General features: G+C 57.1%; 1 protein-coding gene across 5 annotated transcripts in view; it reads left to right on the top strand.

Annotated features, from left to right (window-relative positions):
- NOS1AP (nitric oxide synthase 1 adaptor protein) overlaps positions 1 to 20,244 on the top strand; it is a 42,889-nt gene extending 22,645 nt beyond the window's left edge. The window contains exons 3-12 of one of the 5 annotated variants that reach the window (XM_064719554.1): positions 6,651 to 6,743; positions 7,115 to 7,173; positions 7,762 to 7,870; positions 8,025 to 8,166; positions 9,326 to 9,465; positions 9,997 to 10,164; positions 12,041 to 12,206; positions 12,767 to 12,916; positions 17,758 to 18,025; positions 18,111 to 20,244. In XM_064719554.1, coding sequence (XP_064575624.1) covers positions 6,651 to 6,743; positions 7,115 to 7,173; positions 7,762 to 7,870; positions 8,025 to 8,166; positions 9,326 to 9,465; positions 9,997 to 10,164; positions 12,041 to 12,206; positions 12,767 to 12,916; positions 17,758 to 18,025; positions 18,111 to 18,603 — 1,788 coding nt within the window. In that variant the 3' untranslated portion in view covers positions 18,604 to 20,244. The other 4 variants (XM_064719553.1, XM_064719552.1, XM_064719556.1 and 1 more) reach the window with 4 other exon arrangements.
- Positions 20,245 to 20,470: the final 226 nt, after the last annotated feature.

Genomic DNA, 20,470 nt, shown 5'->3' with positions numbered 1-20,470 from the left:
TGCAAATGCAAACTCCAAGGAACTGCGGAAGAGTTTTAAAAAGCATCATTAAGCCCAAGAACAAGCATCCTCTACTTCATTATTTTTCCTCTCTTCAAAATTACTGTGGCCTTAAATTTAAGTCCAGCTCATTCTAAAACCACCAGCAGTGGGGTGTAGGCAGGAGGACGGGGGAAATTTAGTCCTGAGGAATAGTTTAAACCCGATCTATCAGGGTAGCAGAGCTGTCCAGCATTTTTGGCCATGCCATGCTGGCAGTCTGCTGATGGAGTGGCTGAGAACCTTCATCCTGGCCCCAGATATCTCCATGTTTCTGTGCCCCACAATGGGACCCATCCCTGATCCAAGTGTCAGTGCCAGGGGCTGGTTTTGTCCTCAGGTTTGGTGGCAGGAGCAGGGAGCCCAAGCAAAATGACCACACTGAGAAGATAATGTCCCTGCTTTTCTCCTCTTTGTATCCCAGCCCCTGGAGGGAGCAGGGAGGTGCTGCTGGCATCCCTTGGCAAGTGCCCTGCTTGTGTGTGGAGCCTGGGCATAGTCATGGTCAGATTTACAGATGCACAGAGGAATTGGGGTGCAGTGGGATCCCTCAGTGAAGGGCATGGGAGTCCTCAGACACAGGCAGCAGCACAGCACTTTGGTAGGATGGCTCTTAGCAGTGTTTTAAAAATGGCTTTCAGTCCATTTATTGCTGATCACATTAGTAAGCTAAGCAGGTATTTCAGTGTGCTCCCCTTCAGCAAGCCAGAGTCCCCTGAGGGCATCAAGTGCAGCCCAGAGCAGTGGGCTGTCAGAAACTCTGAAGCCTTGTTCAGAAATGCCTTTTGGATGGAGCTGTCTGCCCTCCTGGGAGGTGCCCTGCTTTCCATCCCTGCTGCTGCTGCCCTGGCAGGGCTGGGGGAGCCAAGGGCCAGGCTGGCAGGCAGCAGGGAGTGATGGATGGATGGATGGGGGCAGCAGGGAGTGATGGATGGATGGATGGATGGATGGATGGATGGATGGATGGATGGATGGATGGATGGATGGATGGAGGGAGGCAGCAGGGAGTGATGGATGCTGCACGGCTGGGGACGCCCTGGCAGGGCTCTGGCTCTCTGCTGCCCTGCCCTCTGCAGGGAGAGCCAGTGCTGCCTGTGCTCCCTGCCCGCTGCTGCTGGGCACCACACAGGGCCACAGCTCACGTGGCTGCCACTCTTCTGACCTGCAAGGCTGCTTGGGGCCAGGTTATATCTGTCTGCTGCTTTTTTAACCCAGAGCTGTACCTAAAATCATTCCCCTCTCTCCAATGCTCTTTTCTTTCAGTTAACTGAAAGGCACACGTCTCCTCCAGTTAAGCAGAAGGGAAAAGGAAGGCAGGAGGTGTTCTGGCTGCAGTCTGCTCCTGGTGCTTCGGCAGAACCCCGGCGCTGAGCTCAGGGTGTTGGTTACCCCACAGAAGGCTTGAGGGGAGCTGATGCTGCTTTCCCTGCCCAATCCCAGGGTGGCTTGGCACCCCTGGCCAGGAAAAAAGGGCCTTTTCCTCGCAGGTTCCCGTTCCTGCACAGCCCACAGGTGGCTTTGAGTCATTCTGGGGCACTGGGGCCGCTGCCATTTCTTTGTGTGGTTCAGTAAAGCGAAATCCTCCTGCCCTGTACAGAGCTGCGTTTGCCATTCCTCCCAATTATGGCCATTAGGATCCCGGCAAGGTTTCTCAGGCTTCCCTCCTGGGGAGCTCCTGGAGGGTTCTGAGCTTTGCTGTCATTGCCCGTGTTCTCAGCAGCAGAATTGTGAGGTATGTGCCTCCCCCCGGCCGTTCATTGCTGGCCATGGGACTGGATCCCGGCTGTCACTTTGGAATGAGTTAATTCCCGAGCAGAGCACAGCCCGCTCCTCCCCCGGGCGCTGCTCTGCCATTAGCCCGCGCTCTCCCGGGGTTAAAATCCAAGCCGGCAGGGATGTTATCAGGGATTAATGAGCTGCTGTGCCAGCCAGCTGCAGGGGAGCTGGGGGCACGGCCAGGGGCAGGAGCTCAGAGCTGAGGGGGCTCCAGCTCCAGCAGCTCCTGCCCAGCCAGCCCTGTGCCCCAGGGGGACCCGGCTCTGCTCACGGTTCCATGTCCTTTCCATAAACACACAGAAATACACCTTTCTGCCAAAAACTGCATCCTCTTCTGTGCTTTTTCTCAGGGCAGATTTTCGTCTCCTCTCTCCCGAGGTAGCAGAGCAGCATTGAGTTTTGTAGGAATTGCTTTTTCCCTGTTAATTGAATTCTCAAAACACCGCTCTTTCCCCAATACAAGGTACAAGTTTGTAACCTTTTTCCTCTTTTTGTTTTGCTTTGAAGAGGGGGACAGAGGGTGTATGGGAACAGGGGCAACTCCATGCACTTAGAGCAACTTCCTTTAAAAAATATTCTGTTTATTTGTATTCTGCTGCCACAATGCCACCACAAAGCATTCCTGGTACCTTCCCTTACTTACAGACAGTGCTGGTGGGCAGAGTTAAATTGTACCTAAGGCATTTGAGATGGGCTGGAACGAAATGAGGGCATTTTAATTCAGGTTAACATTTTTCAGATGCTTGTGAATGTGGGGGGATGATGGATCTGGAAAAACATCTTCTCTCCTCCTCAGAGCCTGATCTGCCTGACCTTGCATGCAGCTTGTGGTTACGAGTTTTCTCACATTTCTGCTGTGTGGAAACAGCCTGTTAGGGATGGGTAGCATCTTTCTAGGGATGCTGAGTTTTCCCTGCTTTTCACACGTAGCCGTCGCTCTCGGATTCATACATAATTTTACTCCAAGCTGACAGGGTTACATGCGCTCTCTATTAAGCAACATATGTTAGCTCAGTTCTCCAGAAAGGGCAATTTTAATGCTCTGCCAGTAGGAGTGCGTTGCACAATGATGCATACACCAGCTGGCTTCTTTTCCTTCCAAAGTTATTTAAATACTGAACTCTGCACAAAAGACAGATGTTGAAAATAGACTCCCACTAACCTGAGGTTGATGGGAAGGCAGCTGTGCTCTGATGGAATAGATGTTTCTCTTCCTTTTGAAAAGATGAATGTGTTTTTTTGTAGGCAGGGTAAAATTAAGGGATAGGCTTTTTTCACTTAGCTGGTTGGATATTATGAGTGATCTTGTACTTCTTTTGCATTACTGAGACCACCTTTGATTTTCTTCTCAAATAGTTGCAGGGCTTTTTAACTGATGTATCTCAGATGTCCATTTTCAGTCTTTCCTCAAAAATTTTAATGCAGCTCTTAGAGCTTCAGTGGGAGACCAACTGGGGAGCTGTGCAAGTCCAGGAACAGATTATTTTGTTGTTTCCTTTCCCATTTTCTGTATATTTTCCTGAAATTAATACTTTTCTTTCTTCTGGCATTGCTACATAGCTATAAAAAAGGATTAATATAAATAACCCAAGCTTATAATATTATTACAGATATTTAAAGGTCCAGAAACATACCCAAGATGGGCAAAATGGCTGGGTTGAAAGCTCAGAAAGCTCTTCTGTTATGGCATTTAATTGGTTATAAGTAGTACAGTGAAATCCTGCATGGTGTGAAACCAAAGGGGATCATGGGAATGCTGTGCAAATCCTCTTTCCTTTCTTGATTTCAAGCTGGATAATTATTTCTGTATCTGTTCTTTATTGAGCTGGAGGCTAGGATTCAGCTCTCCAAGAGGGAGCCATGGGTGGCTGAGCTTAATCACATATGAAATGTGGTTTTTCTCCTGAGGCAGTCACCAGATCCCAGTGCAGTGCCCAGCGAGTGTGGGGAGAATTGCTGCCACCCAGCTCCCTGCACCCAAACACGCAGATGTTCCTCCTGCACATCTCTGGGAATGCAGGATATATTCCCAGCAAGGATTGGGAGGCACTGGAAACATGGGGGTTTCCTTTTCCTGTGGCTCAGCCAGTGCCTGCTTGTTTTGGGTGCAGCGGCTGTGGCTGTGCACACCATCTCAGAGACCCTTTGGTGGCATTTCCAACCCTGCCATCATCCCCTCTGCTCTCCTCCTGCAGCAAGAACAGCTAAATCCCAAGCTTTGCAGCCCTCTCAAGCTTTCTCTCTTTGTTTTGCTGCAGAAGGACGAGCACTGGCAAACAGGGGCAGGCTCAGCAGATCTCTATGCTGGGCAGAGCAATCGTCAAGAACAGCTCCAAGCCAGGGAGGTCCTGATCAGTTGTACAGATGTTCTTCCATGGCCCGTTAAGGGTGTTGGTTTCACCCCTTGCAGTCTCTGTGGCTCAGATCTCACTCAGACGAGCTGCACAAGGCTGACACTTCCTTACACCAAGTTAGGAAGCCCCTCAAAATTAGCAATGGCATCTCCTGGCCCGTGGGAGCCAGCATGCTTTCCCTGCAGAGCCCTGGGATGTGAGAGGCAGCTGGGCAGAGTTGCTGTCCTGTGAAATGCTGCTCCTGGCTGATCTGTTCCTGAGCCAGGGTCAGCGTTGCATGGGAGCCCCCTGGGCCGGAGTTCATTAGTGCTGCTGCCTGATTGCTCTAATGAGGGTTGGGGTGGGCAGCAGCTCCCTGAGCACATGGCTCAGGCTTGCAGAGGCGCTTGGCTCTCCAGTCGGTGTCAGGATAAAGGCCGGGATTTATGGAAGGGCTTAACAAATCTGTCTGCTCGTTCCTTCTGAGAATTTGACTGCTTTGCTTCCAGTGGGTTTTGCTGGAGTTCTGCCATGACCCAGGCACAAGGGGGCTTTGGCTTCAGCGTGGCAGAGGCTCAGCAGCTCTTCCCCTGGCACTTCCAGAGCCAAGCTCGGGGTGAGCCTGGGCAGAATCCCTTGCCCGCAGCCAGGGATTGTGGAAGGCCCTCCAAGGAGCTCTGTATGACTCTGTCCCTGAAACGTGCCAGAGCTGGGTAGCATCTGTGCTGAAACCTCCTGGCCTGTCTGCATCGCTGTCCAGGGGCTGTTTGTCACTCATAAAACATACTAAAAATAGTCTGTTTTACCCTGAGATATTTTTCTCTCTTCCAAGCCTACATCAGTTGCACTTGGGGTGGTACAGAATAGAAGCCCCACAGCACCAGGAGCTCCAAAATGCAACTGGATGTTGCAAATGAGTGTTAGGACCAATAAATCAGGCATCAGCACCAAGGTGCAATGCAGTCACCCTGGATGCTGCAGAGAGCTTCCAGGTCAGCCTGCAGCTCCTGGAAAATCACATGCAGAGCCTCAGAAAGGACTGGGATAATTACTGCAAGGCTGTCAGGCCAAAGCTCACCTTTTCAGGGCTAAATCAAGACATTTCTTTAGTGTTAGGTACCAGGCACTGGTCTAGTGTCCTGACAAGACACAAAGAAGGGGGTCTTGAGTGCAGTTTCATCTCTGCCGGTAATGATGGGGATGGCATTGGTGGGTTCTTTGGTGAGACCCTTCTCCATGAGGAATAAGCCATGCAAGCAGCATGTGGGGATGTGCTGGGGACTTTGAGGCTGGCCAAAGCCACGGTGGGAGCCTGACCTCTGCTTTCTCCAGCCCGTCACCGTGGCTTCAGCCCCAGTGTGGGTGGGCTTGCCCGGTCAGTGCTTGGGGGAGGGCAGAGCTGCGTTCCCTGCGCTGTTTCCCAAGCCTTCTGAATCTGCCATCCCCTTCAGCCGCTTTAAATGGCTTTGAGGAATTGTGCTTTCAGGTCTTTTATCATTGCTCTCAGGTCAGGGCCAGCAGCTTTGCTGCCTGCTGGCTCTGGCTGCCAGAGCTGATGCATCACGCCGTGCTGGAGCTGTCCCAGCGAGGCTGGCGCGGGCAGGGCGCCGCTCCCTCTGCAGAGACACTGCCCAAATGGGAGAGCAGAAAGCAAATCCTCTGCCTCAGGCAGGCCAGGGCCAGCGTGCAGGGCTTTTTCTGGGCACAGAGGGTCTGTCCCCATGGCTGTGCACAGCTCTCTGCAAGTGGGACCAGCATATCAGATGCCTGATGTGGCTGCACCTGTGGCAAACCAGTCGTGGGACTCCTGAAAAGTCCCACAGCAGGATCATGCTTATTGAGCCTACTCCTCTGCCAGCCTTCTCCCCACTTGTAACACACTAAAGGCCAAAGTGGGTGGATTTGGGGGAATCTAATTCTCTCCACAGGCCAGAGCAGAGCTTTGTGTTTAGTCACTGATCTTTAGAAGTTCCTGTTGGGATTTTTTCCTGTCCGGTGACTTCTAATTGAGATGGGTAATTGCATTATCCCATCTCCCATGGAGGGGTCCTCAGAATCCTCAGCAGTCATCTTCAGTTTTATACTGAGCCCAAAAATACCCAGCTCAGAATGGCATTTCACTTTCCAGAGCTCAGCAATGGCCACCAGCCAGGGGGGCAAGTGCAGCCAGGCTGTGGATCCTTGGGGGTGTGGTGGTCCATCTCTGGGGAGGCACAGCCCTTCAGAGGGGCAGGCCAAGGGCCTTTGCAACACAAGCTAACATGCCCAGCAGCATCCTGAACTGGGTAAAGCATTATCCACATCCCGGGGCTGGATTGCTTTGGTGTGTGCTCCTCCAGATGCTGGGCACTGCAGGGCAAAAAGACCCCTTGTCCTGTCCTAGCATGGATGTACAAGATTGATGTGGGAGACAGGAGAACCTGCCCCTGTCCCTCTTGCCCCTCCCTGGGGCTGTCCTGGCACAGGAAGGCTAACTCAGGTGCTTCCTTCCACTTCCCGCAGTATGAGTTTAAAGCCAAGAATATCAAGAAGAAGAAGGTGAATCTCATCGTGTCGGTGGACGGCGTGAAGGTCATTCTGAAGAAGAAGAAGAAGGTAGGCAGCACTGGTCCCTGGGGCAGCAATGCCTCAGCAGCAGAGCCCCTCCCCTCCTGGTGCAGGGCCCTTGCAGCATCCTTGAACTTGTGGGAAGCTCTGGTGGGCTGGGAGAGGGAGGCACGGGCTGGGTCAGCCTGGTGTGGGTCCCAGTCCTGCTGTGGTGCACAAGGGGCTCAGGAGCCCTGGGGGAGGTGATGGGGGATGTGGCTGGTCCCCAGGAGGACCTGACCCTCGGCAAAGGGTTGCAGGGGAGCAGCAGCAGAGCTGTGACAGGAGCTTCCCAAGTATGTCCCAGACTGTCTCTGTGCCCTGTCCTTTTTCTTAAGGACAGCATCTGACGTACTCATTTTCAGCTTCTTTCATTGCAGAAAAAAGAATGGGCCTGGGACGAGAACAAAATGCTCGTCATGCATGATCCTATCTACAGGTAAGGCTGCTGGGTGAGGGGACAGAGGCTTGTGTGGCTCTGCTGTCCCCCTTACCAACACCACACCAGCACTGTGCTGGGCACTGGAGAGCTGCCACCATCCTGTGGAGGACAGCTCATGGAGCTTCCTGAAGCCTCCAGCTCTCCTCCTCCTCCTTCTTCCCAAAAGCCAAGAGCCAAACTGGGAGGCCAAACTGGAGCAAGAGAGGCCCCCAGCCATGCTGGCGAGGGGGTGGCAGGCACCTGGGCAAGGCATCCAGCTCTGTGAGCCAGCCAGGAGTGGGGTTTGCTCTTCTCAATCCCTGGAGGGCTCCTGGGCTGCTGATGCTGTCCCTGGGGGCTGAGCAGAGAAGTCCTGTGCTGCCTTTGCAAAATGTTTGCTGCTGCTGAATCAACAGGCAAATTTTCCCAGCTGAGGTACAACCACTGCCAAAAAATTCTGATGGGCTTTAGCAGGGATGTGTTGCAGAGGTTGGGCATCTGCAGCACCCTGTGCCTTGGGAAGCATTGGTTGTGGCCTTGGCCTTGTCCCATGGGAATGTGGGTAATGTGTATGCTTATATCCTCCTTTCCATTCCGTCCTTGCAGGATATTCTATGTATCTCATGACTCCCAGGACCTAAAGATCTTCAGCTACATTGCCAGGGATGGGTCTAGCAATGTCTTCAGGTGCAACGTCTTCAAGTCCAAGAAGAAGGTAAGATGCCAGGATGCACATCTTGCTCTGGTGCACTCTGGCTGGAGCAGCTGGGGCAGGAGCCCTTGGCTGTGAGAGCCCTGAGGGCTGTGCCAGCCTGGGGGGTGCAGGGGCAGCCCAGCTACAGTTCCCTGTGCCCTCCCGTCCCTGGCAGAGCCAAGCCATGCGCATCGTGCGGACGGTGGGGCAGGCGTTCGAGGTGTGCCACAAGCTGAGCCTGCAGCACACCCAGCAGAACGCCGACGGCCAGGAGGACGCAGACAGCGACAGGAACGGAGACGACCTGGACGTCCCAGGTATTCTGCAGGGGTGGCGTGGGGTCCCAGAGCCTGGCAGGTGTGGGTCACAGAGGCACTGCCTTCCCATACTGCCCCTGCATGGCTGACACCTCTGGGAAATGGATTTGCACAGCAATCTGGCCTGCTGTGCTCCAGGCTCAAGCTGGGATCTTGCCCAGCAAGAAACCTTCTCTAGGTGTTAGCCATGATCCTCTCAGACATCCCCCTTGCTGAGAGCCCATTAGCAGAGCCCGGGGCTCTGCTCTGTGCTTGGCTGCACACGCTGCAAACATTCCCTCGCTGCTTCCGCACAAGGGGCCCCAAGCACATACCTTCCTCGTGTCCTCTCTGCAATTCCCAGAATGGACACAGCCGTGTTTGTGCTCTCCTATCAAGCTGTCAGGGCTGCAGGCAGGCTGCAAACCCCGCTCCTTCTCAGCCCTGTGGGTAGAGGGTGCAGGGATGCCTGGCTGGGGGGCTGCTGGTTCAGCCCCATCACCCTGAGCAGGGTCTCAGGGAGCAGCCTTGCTCCTTGGCACCGGTGCCTGTGTTGGAGGGGAGGCAGAAGTTCTACGAGAGCTTAGTCAAACCCTTTCAGTGCCAGGTGGGACACTGGCAGGTCCTGCTGCCTGTCTGTGTGTGAATTCCCTGCCCTGCCCTGCCATGCTGTGGGCTGGATCCCCCACATCCTAACAGGAGCAGCTTGGGCTGGGCTGCAGTTTCCTGCTCGCCTCTGTAACCAGTGCTGTCCTGATGACCTAATCATCGGGCTGCCCTGGACCGGTCATTGTTTGCTTTTCCTCCACACAATGTCCCGGCCACAATATGCAGCTCCCTGGGGAATTCAGAGCATCTGTTTTTTGTTTTTCTTTCCCGTAATCTCTTGTTTACCTTTCTTCAGCTTTATCTGTGTTTTCTGTTCTTGGTGGCCCGTTTGTCCCACATCAGGGCTTTTGGCTGCCCTTCCCCGGGTTTGGTGTGCTGGGGCTGGGTGTGTTTTCAGCTGCAAGCCTCCTCCTGAGCTGCAGCAGGCAGAGCAGCCCTGTCTCTGTGTACCTGCCTCCCGGAGGGTGGCTGGGTGGCACGGGGGCGGTGGGACCCGCGCTGGGCATCGCTGCCCACGCCACGGGTGAGCTCAGTGGGCTCCTGGGGCCGTGCCCTGCCCCTGCTCCCGCAGCCTGTCGCCTGTCCGGCGTGGAGAGAGCGGCCGCCTCGGCCGAGGAGACCGACATCGACGCCGTGGAGCTGCCGCTGCCCGGAGCCGACATCCTGGACTTCAGCCGCGGCGTCACCGACCTCGATGCTGTGGGCAAGGAGGTGGGTGCACGCCGGGCCCAGGGCACTGCCCTGCCCTCTCCTCTCAGGGGGTGGCACGGCCCCAGCCCACGACTCTGAGGGCCCAGGGGTCGGCAGGGATTGTGCAGCATTCCCCAGCTCCAGGATCAAAGCCATCGGCCGCTGCAGGGCTGCCCTTTGGCTGGGGCCCAGGGGAGAGAGCCGTCCCGAGGCTCAGCTATGTGCAGCCACACGGAAAGGGTTTGGGGCAGAGCTGATAGGGACTTTTTTCCACAAAAACACGAAAATAAAAGACTTTTTTGATACAGTGGAAATTCCCACGGGAAGCGTCAGCCTTTTCGGGAATTTTCTGCAAAAATATGTGGGTTGTTGTTGGAACTGAAAAAGTACTGTTTTCAAAGGTTGTAAGCACCCTCAGCAAAGTGTGCATTAGCTGTGAATGCAGCTGCTTCTTTTCTGGGTATTTAGCATGGCTGCTCTGTGCCAAAGCTCATGTGTGCCTTTCTGAGGTGAGTGCTGGGGGATCACACCTTCAACACTGGTGTTTTGCAGAGCTGCCTCCACCCTGAAGATATCCTGACAGCATCACCCAAGATGCTGCTGCCCTCGTCTGCCCAGCTGCCCGACCTGGGAACGCCCCTCTCTGCCCACCACCAGATGCAGCTTCTCCAGCAACTCCTGCAGCAGCAGCAGCAGCAGACACAAGTGGCCGTGGCACAGGTTCTCCCCTCCCTTCTTTCCCAGGGGCAATGGCAGGGTTGGGACACACTGCTGAACCCCTTGGGGCTGCTGGAGGCAGCGTTGAAGGCAGGAGCTCCATGGGGAGGGAGCTCCATGAGGTGCTTGCTTTCCACCAGGTGTCTGGGGCCTTTGGCTCTGTGTGCTCCCCAGAGCCCTGCCTCAGTGACTGGTGTGCCTGGACTGTGCAGCTGGCAGCTCATTCTCCATGCAGCTATTTCTCATTGAAGCAGCTCTGGCTGCTTTATCCAACTCATTACCTGAGCTTTACTTGTTCCCTGACCTGCACTGAGCTAGCTGCAATTCATCAACTTTTTTCATGGCCCAAGCGATGGGCTCCAGCAGCCTTTCCGTGCTGCCCCATGGCTTTGCTCCTCTCACATCAGTAAATCAGTATTTGTTGATCAGTTCTGGCTGGGCTGCTGCCTCCAGAGCCCACATGCCCTTTGGGGTCACAGACTCCCTCTGGAAGAAGGATCTGCATTATTGGGGAATCCTTTGTGTCTGTCCAAGTATAGTGTTGCTCACAATCCAAAATGCTCCATGATCCTGCTTGAAGTGTGAAATATTGCACCCCTTGCTCTTGCTCTGCCTTTGCAGCACGTTGTAAATCCCAGTCCTTTGCCTGGTCTCCTGTCACTCCCAGGCTCGCTGTGTTCGAGCTCAGCTCTGCCAAGGACACTGCTGTGGCACCTTGCTGGCCACATTTGGGCAGCAGCTGCCTGCTGGCACAGCTGGCACTGCCTCCTGATACCCATCTGTGGGGGCAGGTGCCCCCAGCTGGGCAGCTTCAGGGGCCCTGCAGCTGCAGCTCACAGCTTGGCAGGTACAGAGAGCTTCCTCTTCTTCCTCAAGGTCACTTTCTAGGGCACAGTAAAATAGCCTTTTGTGTTTGGTGGGGATATTTTTGGTTTTGGGTTATTTTTGTTTTGGAAATTTTTTTGTTTGATTTTTTTTTTGTTTTGCTTTTGTTTTTGTTTTTTTTGTTTGGGTTTTTTTGTTTTTGTTTTTGTGGTTTTTTTTTTTGTTTAGTTGTAAATCTGTGCTTTCCTGGTTCCAGTCCTTGCTGGAACAGTTGTAGGAGCTGTGGGTGGGTGCCAGGAAGGGGTGCTGAGCCAAAGTGGCCCCCAGGTCACTGCTGTTCCCTTGTGCAGTGTTCGTTTCTGGAGTTCTCCCTGCTGGAATGCAGATCAGAGAGCTGCCCTGGGCAGGAGCTCCGGGCTCTCTGGCCTCAGGGCATGGTTCTGGGGACACAGATGTTTGCACAGAGGTGCCTGTGCTGAAAACAGGGTGGTATTGCCCGTGGGCTGCCCGCAGGCATTGCTTCCCAGAGCCAGGCTGAGCAGCCAGCTCGCACCTGAGAGGCAGCACCCCTCAGCAGCAGCCTGCCATCTGTGGTGCTCCAGCCCCTCCTTGTGACAGAGGCCACTGGCTGGGCCCTGTTTCTGGGAAAGCTTCCCAAAGAGACAGCTTTTCCAGGGCTGCACGGCCGTGCCCTCGTGCACCCGCTGCACCATCCAGTCGAGTGTATCCCCTCTGCTGCATCCATCCAGCTCCTCCTGGGCTGCCCTTTCCATGCACATCTGCAGCTCACGTGCACCCCTGACAGTTCAGCCAGTGCTGCCTGCCTGGCCTTGAGCTTTCCATCAGGGAGGCTAGGGGACAATGTACTGAGTCCTGGTGTGACACCACCCACACACTCCCCATCACATCTGCAGTACGTGCAGGGAATGGCTGCTTCATCACATCGTGGGTTGGGATGCTGGTGAGCCCTGGGAGATGGGCAGGGATGGCCAGAGTTGAAGCCCTCAGCCCTCGAGCAGCATCTGCCCGTGCTCACCCGCTGTATCCTGTCCAGGTCCACCTGCTGAAGGACCAGCTGGCAGCAGAGGCAGCGGCACGGCTGGAGGCCCAGGCTCGTGTGCACCAGCTCCTGCTCCAGAACAAGGACTTGCTGCAGCACATCTCATTGCTGGTCAAACAGGTGCAGGAGCTGGAGCTGAAGCTGGCGGGGAACACGACCAGTAAGCGCTGCCGTCCCTTCCTCTCCCCTCGCAGCTAGCCAGGGCTGTGGGGGACATGCATGCAGGTGTTTTTCTTGGGGCTCTGTGTGCATTTCCAGTTATTTTGTTCAGAGGGATATTTGTGCCCTTCTGGCCTGGCTTGTGTGTGTGCATGCATGCAGCATGGGAAGGGGCTTGGGGAGGGCTGTATGGACAGGTAGTCACCTACCTCCATCAGCTGTATGTTCGCTTTCCCCAGTGGCTGCATGCTCCAGGCCAGCTCCATACCTGCCCAAGAGCCCCTATTTGACCTTCCATCTCCAACAGATGTGGCCATCAGCTCTCTGCAGGAGCTGGGCTGGAAGATAGTTAACTTCTTGTCCCAGAGAACTGGCCCTTCGTTGGCCAGCAGCAGCTCCTGGCATTAGTGACACCAAATAAGCCCCTCAAAACAGCAAGAGTGGAGAGGTTGATACTCAAACGACCCCAGACTGTCCTCCCCTGGCCAGTGTGCAGCCAGCTGCGGTGGCCAGGGGATGCCCAGGCAAGCTGGGCCTCTTAGCCGTGCCCTTCTCTTGCAGCAGGCTCCCAGGACAGTCTGCTGGAGATCACCTTCCGCTCCAACGCCCTCCCCGTCCTGTGCGACCCGACCACCCCGCAGCCCGAGGACGCGCACCCGCCGTCGCTGGGCCCCAGCTCGGCCTTCCCCAGCAGCATGGGCAGCCCCATAGGTAGGAACGACTGTCTGGTGAAGCTGGAGTGCTACCGCTTCCTGCCGGACTCGGGGCCGCCTGCCCCGGAGCCAGCCCTGGGCAGCCTGGAGCTCATCAAGTTCCGCGAGTCGGGCATCGCCTCCGAGTACGAGTCCAACACGGACGAGAGCGAGGAGCGCGACTCCTGGTCCCAGGAGGAGCCGCCGCGCCTGCTCCACGTGCAGCCCAGGCAGGACCTGGGCGACAGCCTGGAGGACGAGATCGCGGTGTAGGGGTCAGCAGGAGGTGGTGCAGAGCAGCCAGGGCCTGCTGGAGCTGAGGGGACCCCGGCCGCAGCGCCGTGGCCCTGGCAGGGATGGCACAGCCCAGAGGGAGGGGGGCAGAGGAGGGAGCAGGAGGATTCCAGCGCCCGGTCGGGAGTGTGTGGAGGTGAGGATGGAGCCGTGCCCAGGGCGTGCCATGCTCCGGCACGTGTGGGCTTGTGCGCTGAGCTGCAGCATCCCTGCTTTGCAGCAGACAGCTGACAGCTCCTTGTGCTCTCCCCCGGCCCCGTCTCCCTTCAAACTGTGTGTCAAGGTCAGGCAGAGGTAAGGGACTTCTCCTGGATCAGCCTCTGCTGCTGCTGGGGAAGCACTAAAGCAGAGGAGGGGTTTTACTGGGGGAATGGGAGAGCAGTCTAGGGCAGTGAGCAGGGACAAGAGGCACTGAGGAGGCAGCTCCAAGGTGGTAAGCAAGGACAGAGCAGCTGGTCTGGCTCTCGGCATGGTGGGCAGGGTGGGGGACAAGTACAGGGCCATGCTAAATGAGGGTTGGTGATGATGCATTGTCAGAGTGGGTCTGTGAGTGAGAAGTGAGCATTGAGGGACAGTGGGGATGAGCCTGGAAAGGATTTGAAGAGGTGAGATGAGGTTGCACAGACTGGCCAGGTGCAGGTAGGTGTTGGCAGGGGGATGTGTCACTTTCAGGACAGGGTTTATCTATGCCAAGGCAGGTGGAGGTTGTGCAGGCTGTGAAGCAGAGAGGAAGGCACAGCGCAGTGTGGAGCAGGGAGCCAGGGCATGCAGCATCAAGCTGTGGAGTGTCCTCCCCCTCATCATCTAATCCTTTGGCTCCTTGGCGCAGCTGCCAGGTTTCAAAGCCTTTTTCATGCTCTCAAGTCGCATTTTCAAGCGCTTCCAATCACTACAAACTGCCTGCTTTGCTTTATAGACAAACCCTCTCATTTCCAAGCAGTTGTTTTGCCCCAGACCAAGGCTGGGAGCTGCAGTGCTGGCACTGGCATCTTCAGGGCTGAGCACACTTCCAGCCTCAATGGGGAGTGAACTGCTGGTGGTGCTTCATCACACCTCTGGTTTGCACCCTCTGGAAAAGTGAATCCAGGATCTCAGGGGTCCCCCACCAGCCCTCGAGACACTTATGGCTGAAAGCCATCTGTGGGGGCCTCCAAGGGACCCAGAGCTTGTTCCTTTTCTGCAAACACTTTTATCACTTGCCTGGTGCTGAGCCTCTAAGAGGCCAAGATTGGAAGGGGTATGAACCAAAGTCCTGATGTCCCCCCTGCTTCATGTGGAAGCACTCGATGAGGTGGGGATTTGGCACAGTTGTCTTCCTCCCCATCCTCCCTCCTATCCTGCTTCTGCTTTGCTTTGTTGCTTCCTTGCTGCTCTCACCTTTGCCAGCTCTGTCTCTGCTCAATCTGCCTGCAGCTAACCCCTGGCTGACACCACCTCTTGCTCTCCTCCAGGGCTTAGCCTGGCTGCTGAGCAAAGTCCATCACTTCTCTCTGCCCTGGTCCCCTTGGGACTGAGAGCTGCTGAGGGGTGTGTGTGTGAGCCCCTGGGGTCAGCACAAGCTGTGCTGTGCACCCTCCACCACACAAAAGCACTGGGTGGACTTTAAGGTGCTAGAGGGTCTGGTGGGAAGGAGAGAAGGACATGTTTCAGTGTCCCCAGCAGTGCCCTGGTGTCCAGGGGAGCTCTGCACCAGCCACAGAGCAGGCAGGGTGGGAGAGGGTGCTGTTTGGCACATGGTGCTCCTGTCCCCCAGGCACCACTGCCTCCCTATGCCCTGTGCCACGCGGCTGTGGGCACGGCTGTGTGCCAGCCCCTGTGCCAGGGACCCGACGTGCCACTGCCAGCTCGCAGCAGTTGGAGCTGAAAGCAAGGGTGAGAGGTTGCTCCAGCTAGGAGGAGGAAGGGAGCATGGCAGCATGCACAAGGCATGGTGCTTACAGGGGAGGGAGGGTTGAGCTTGGACAGGGATTTCCATGTGGGCAGAGAGATGGTTCAGGGGAAGGAGCAGCAGGAGCTCAGCTGTACCCACGGGGCAGGTGAAGGGGGAGCCCAAGAGGAGCAATAACAGGCCAGAGGTCTCCTCCAGGCTGGGTTGCCTCAGGAGGCAGGCGGGAGGAGCCATCTCCTGAGCCCCTGCCGCAGTCCATCCCTGCTGCACACACAGAGCTCAGGCCGTGTCCTGTGAGGGGCTGTCAGGACCAGATGTGGCCCCAGGCTGCTGCCCCACGCTCTGCCCACAGGGGACAGGGGCAGGTGCCCCACAGGCTGAGGGGGTGCTGCCGGGGCCGGGTGGGATCCTGCCAGCCTCGTGCTGCACCATGGCTGTACACATGTAAATGACCCCTCCTAAGTCAGTGCTGCCTCCAAGACTCCTCTCTAGCCTCTCACTTTTGTTATGGACCTTGACAGGGGTTTTATAGCTATATTTTTTGTCCTTTCTTTTCCTACAACTGTCATATTACTAACTGTTGAATCTATCTGGGAAGCCAATCTGTCAATGTAAGTGCACTTAACCCTTGGGTGTTGTCATCAGTCAACTGGCTTTTGCTAAATAAATCTTTCTATTTCTCAAGGCTTTCTGTTGTCTCTTTCTTCTCACTGACTCTCTCTTTCTGTACTTCCTTCCCTCTCCATGCTGGGTGCCAGCACCAGCAGTGCATTCTCTGGCCTTGCAGAGACCCCCTCCAACCTAAGTTTCCTCTCCTGTGGGACCCCTGCTTGTGGTGCTAGCCACAGGATGCCCACGAGAGCAAGATGCCCAGAATGTTGCTGGGAGTAGAGGTGTTTCAGTCTTGCCCTTCAGCCACTGCACAGCACAGGGCTTGTCTCAGGGCTTGTCTCAGGGCTTGTCTCAGCTGATCCAACAGCTGGAGGGTGCCAGGGACTTCCTGGCATCTGCAGAGCTCCCCGCAGAGATGCAGAGATGCTGATCGGCACTTCCAGGGGCTCGGGAAATTCTTGGCAGCTGGAGAAGGAAAAATAGGGAAGAGCCTCTCTTAAAGGATGGCAGAAGTGTTGTGTAGGCAAAAGCAGGAGCTGACTGCTCCTGACCAATTCATTGTGCTGCTGGCAGGAGTGATGGAGCAGTGCCCTCGCGTGGCTGCTGGGGCTGCACGGACACCGCAGGGGCTGCAGCCTCCTGTGCCTTGAGCTCCTGCTCCCCCAGCACCTCGGGCCTGCAGCAGAACCCCTGGAAGGTGTAGCCCTCCTGGGAGCTGTGCTGGGTCTGAGTCTTGAGCAGCCATGGTGTGGGGAAGATGGGGCAGCACAGCATGCACTGGTGGCCACGCTGGAGCAAGCTGGCACTTAGAAGCAGTGAGTTTGTCCTGGACCATGATGCTGGCTCTGCTGCTGGCCAGCCTGTCCCTCTCCGGGGCTGGAAGTCATCTGAGGAGCCAGAAGAGAGCTCTTCAAGAAGCTGTCAGGCTGCTCACACTCCCGAGAGCTGGTGTCCAGGCTGGAGGAGAAGCTGCCCACGCACTGCTGGGTGGCTCTCTTGGTGCAGATGGAGAGCTGTAGGATGAACCCCAGGGCTGGCAGATGCTGCAGGAGCAGGCAGGCAGCTCTCTGTTCAGCAGGACTGTGGGGCCACAGAATGCAGAGGAAAGGGCCTGCAGTGAGTCGGGGGTCCCTGTAAGAGTCCAGCCCACCACGAGGCTGGAGCAGTGCTGGGAACCCTTCCTCTCTGGCTGTGCCATGGGGTGGGGAGGTGGTTGTCTCTGTCTCAGTATGGGCCCCCGGATGCAGAGGTAGAGCTGGGCAGAGGATGCTGATGGGAGCGAGGCCCCAGAACAGCACCAGGCTCACCCAGGAACTACCTGGGGCCGTCACACAGACCCACTCTGACATGGAGGCAGCCATGGGGGCTTGAGCTGGCACTCCTGGGGGCAGCCCCCACAGCTTCAGGGACTCTTGCTGGGAAGACATGGGGGAGGAATCCAGTGTAGCTCAGAGGTGGGGTTTGATTGCAGAGCCCTTTCCTCTGCAAGCACCCGCTGCCCCCCACCACAGAGACCCAGCCTGGGCTGAGCTGAGGGAGCCATGGTGGGGTGGGCAGTGCAGAGCCCTCGCCATGGGTGTCCCAAGAGAAGGTGCTGTGACTTCACCAGGGTGTGGCTGGCAAGGGACTCACCCCCGTGTGAGTCCCATCTCTTCAGGTAGCATGACATACCTGAGCAGGGGGCTGGCAGCATGCCTCAGCTGGCAGTGTGCAAGGGACAGGCCTCGTCCCTTGCCATTCCCCTGGTAAATGCTTTCTCGCTCTCTCTTTTTCCACAACCTGCTTCCCAAGTCGCTTGGTGTCAGGTAAGAGAAGCTCTCTGTGTGTTGGCAGTGCCAGCGTGGGGCCCTGGGCTCACTCCTACCCTCTCTTGCCCCACACTGGTCCCCTGTGCATGCACTGCCCTGTGCAGCCCTGGCATTGCCTGGCTGCCCACAGCCTCTGCAGGGCTGTAGGCACATCCTCCCCGTCCCCAAAGCTGTGTTCCCGCAGTGCTGCTGGGCCGGCCCTGCTGGGATCCCCCTGCAGCCTGACTCACATCCTCTCTGTTCCCTTGCCCCCTCCAGTGGACCAGAGCATGTTTGAGAACGCCAGCGCCGGCACGGCACCCACGCCGCGGGCACAGCACGTCCCTGCCGCGGCGGGCACCGTGCCCCAGCCCTGCCGGCCCGGCGGCAGCCAGCACCTGCGCAACCTGGGCAAGGCCGTGGGCGCCAAGGTGAACGACCTGCTGCGGCGCCGGGAGCCGGCCGGCCTGCCCGCCGTGGGAGCCATGGAGGTGAACGCCAGCGCGGGCGCCGTGCTGGGCACGGGACAGCCGCCCGCTGAGCACGGGTGAGTGTCCCCGCAGCGAGCGCCCCGTGCCAGCGCCATGGGGCCCAGAGCGGGGCTGTATGCAGCTGTCCCTCTGTGCTTGCAGGGCTGTGGCACTGGAGGCCTTTCCCCGGCTGGAGCCCCCGCCCCCCATCACCAAGAAGCGGACACCGCGCGCCCTGAAGACCCCCCAGGACATGCTCATTGCTCCGCAGCCGGAGGGGACCGGCACCAGGGGTGGCACCGAGGAGCCTCCTGAACCACTCCCAGCTCACCCTGAGCCCACAGAGGAGCAGCCGGGGATGGGGGACCCATCTCCTCCAGCATGCCCTGGTGTCCTCGGTGTGACAGGTGCCCTAGAGCCCAGCGGGGACCAGCCTACCAGTGCCCTACCCGTGCCCGACCTCATCCATAAGGGCAGCCAGGAGAGCCAGTGGCAAGTGGGTGAGAGGGCCACTCAGATGTCAGCCAGCACAGAGAAGCCCTCACGGAGACAGGGGCTGGAGCACGAGCCAGCAGCAAGCACAGGGCGGCCAGAACCACGTGCCTCTGGCTGGGAGGTGGAGGGGGCCCATCCCGACCTACTGTCCTTTGAGTAGCAGTGGGTAGCTGTGATAGGGGTGCCATGGGGGCTGGCTCTCCCAGACTTGTCTCTCACTGCCACTTGCCTTTTTTGGGGTGATTATTTTGGAAAGGGGGAAGTCTTGGAGTGGAACGAGCCATTTGCTGCCCAGTGTGGGCTCTGGGGAGCCATGACAACCTGCTTCTCCCCTGATTCCCAGGAGGGGCACAGCCTGTCCTGCCATGGCTTCTGCAGCCCCTTCTGGACCCCTATTCACCCTAGTCATGCCAAGCTCCTGTCCTGCCACAGTGCCACTGCCACCCTGTCTGCAGCCAGGAGCCTTGCTGAACCGGGAACCAAGGGGCTGCGTGGGGGTAGAAGTGCCAGCCTGCCCCAAACCCCATCGGCTCTGCTGGAGCGAGCATCCTGTGAGCATCCCACATGCACCACACACTTCCCTGTGTCTGCACTGGCTGCCGTGGTCCAGAGGATTTCCCAGCTTACACCATGTGCTTGCTGAGATACCCCGTCCTGGGGTACCAGCAGGCTCACCCAGCCCTGGTGCCAGGAGCCAGGACAGCAGATGTGTCCAGGGCCTTCTCCAGGTGCTGTCCTCATGGTGTTACTCTGCTGAGTGCCATCTCCTTGCACTGGAGCCCCAGATGCACTGGGCTCTGGCAGGATGCAGGGCTGGGCACCTGGGGCTGCACAGCTGCTGGCCAGTGGGCTCTGGCAGGGAGCTGAGCTCTCTGTGAGACTCCCTTCCGGCTCCTGCTTGTTTCCTGGTCTCATCCCAGCCACCATGGACAGAGCTGTCCAGGCAGGCAGCCCTCTCCATAAAGGGGAGTCACTGCTCTCCTTTATTTCCTGAAACTGTAGTCTCTGCAAGACTGGGACACACAAAGCCACATGGTCCCTGAAACTGGTGTATGAGTGTTTTGCCATGGATTACAGGAGGAGTTAGCCAGCCTGGGGACATCTCGGTCAACGCAAGGCAGCAGCTGTCAGATGGAACTTTTTGCTTAGAGCTATTATGTACATCCTCACCACAAAGGTGGTTTTCAGAGGAAAAGCTCCAAAGCCCCAGGTTGGGTTGGAGGAACCCGGGAGCTCATGGGTGAGGCTGCTCACAGCTCCTTCTGGGCCATACAGAATGGTTGGGCTGAAGAAATGTCTTCCACCACCCAAAGCCATGCTATCCCACTGGAGGAAGGAAGCTGTGAGCAGGGATCCCCTCGCCCTGGGAGCAGCCCCCCATGTCCTTGCTGTTGGTGTGGGGATGGCACTGGGGCCCTGCAGCTCTGTGCTCTGGGAAAGCCCTGCTCAAGAGTGAAGGGATACAGAGTTGCACAGAGCCCATGTTCAGTGCTGAGGTGTCACACACCCTGACAATGTGATCACGCTGTGCATGGCCACCTGCACCCTCAGGCACAGGGGTGTGTGTGTGCTGCCAGGTCTGCACTGCGGTGTAGGTGTTGATGGAAACCAGGACTTGCAGCCCCTCTCTGAAGAACCAGTATCTTCAATCGCTGTGATCCCAAGGGAACCTTCCCCTTGAGGGTTGTCACTCACAGCCGGTGAGAGTCCAGTCCCTCTATTTATGTTGTCAGGGTGCATGTGTGTGGTTTGGGACAAGAGATGCAGATTGCACAATAAATTTTTTTGTCTTTTGTACCTACCGATGTGTGGCATTCCCTTGATGGGAGAGGACACCCTGCACGACCCTGGCGCCATCCTGGTGGGGAGCCAGGGGGCGGAGGGGGAGTTTGGTGGTGCCCAGACTGGGGTGGAGAACGTGGCTGCCTTGCTGCGCTTGGCACCACCGGGTGATAGCTGGGCTCGGGCACAGGGCACCGGATCCTGGGGTGATGCGGTAATGGGAGCCCGCCGGTGCCTGGGCCGAG

Source organism: Zonotrichia leucophrys, chromosome 8, assembly GCF_028769735.1.
Source record: "Zonotrichia leucophrys gambelii isolate GWCS_2022_RI chromosome 8, RI_Zleu_2.0, whole genome shotgun sequence".
In the NCBI taxonomy this organism is placed as follows: domain Eukaryota; kingdom Metazoa; phylum Chordata; class Aves; order Passeriformes; family Passerellidae; genus Zonotrichia; species Zonotrichia leucophrys.
This window is presented reverse-complemented; position numbering and strand designations above follow the sequence as displayed.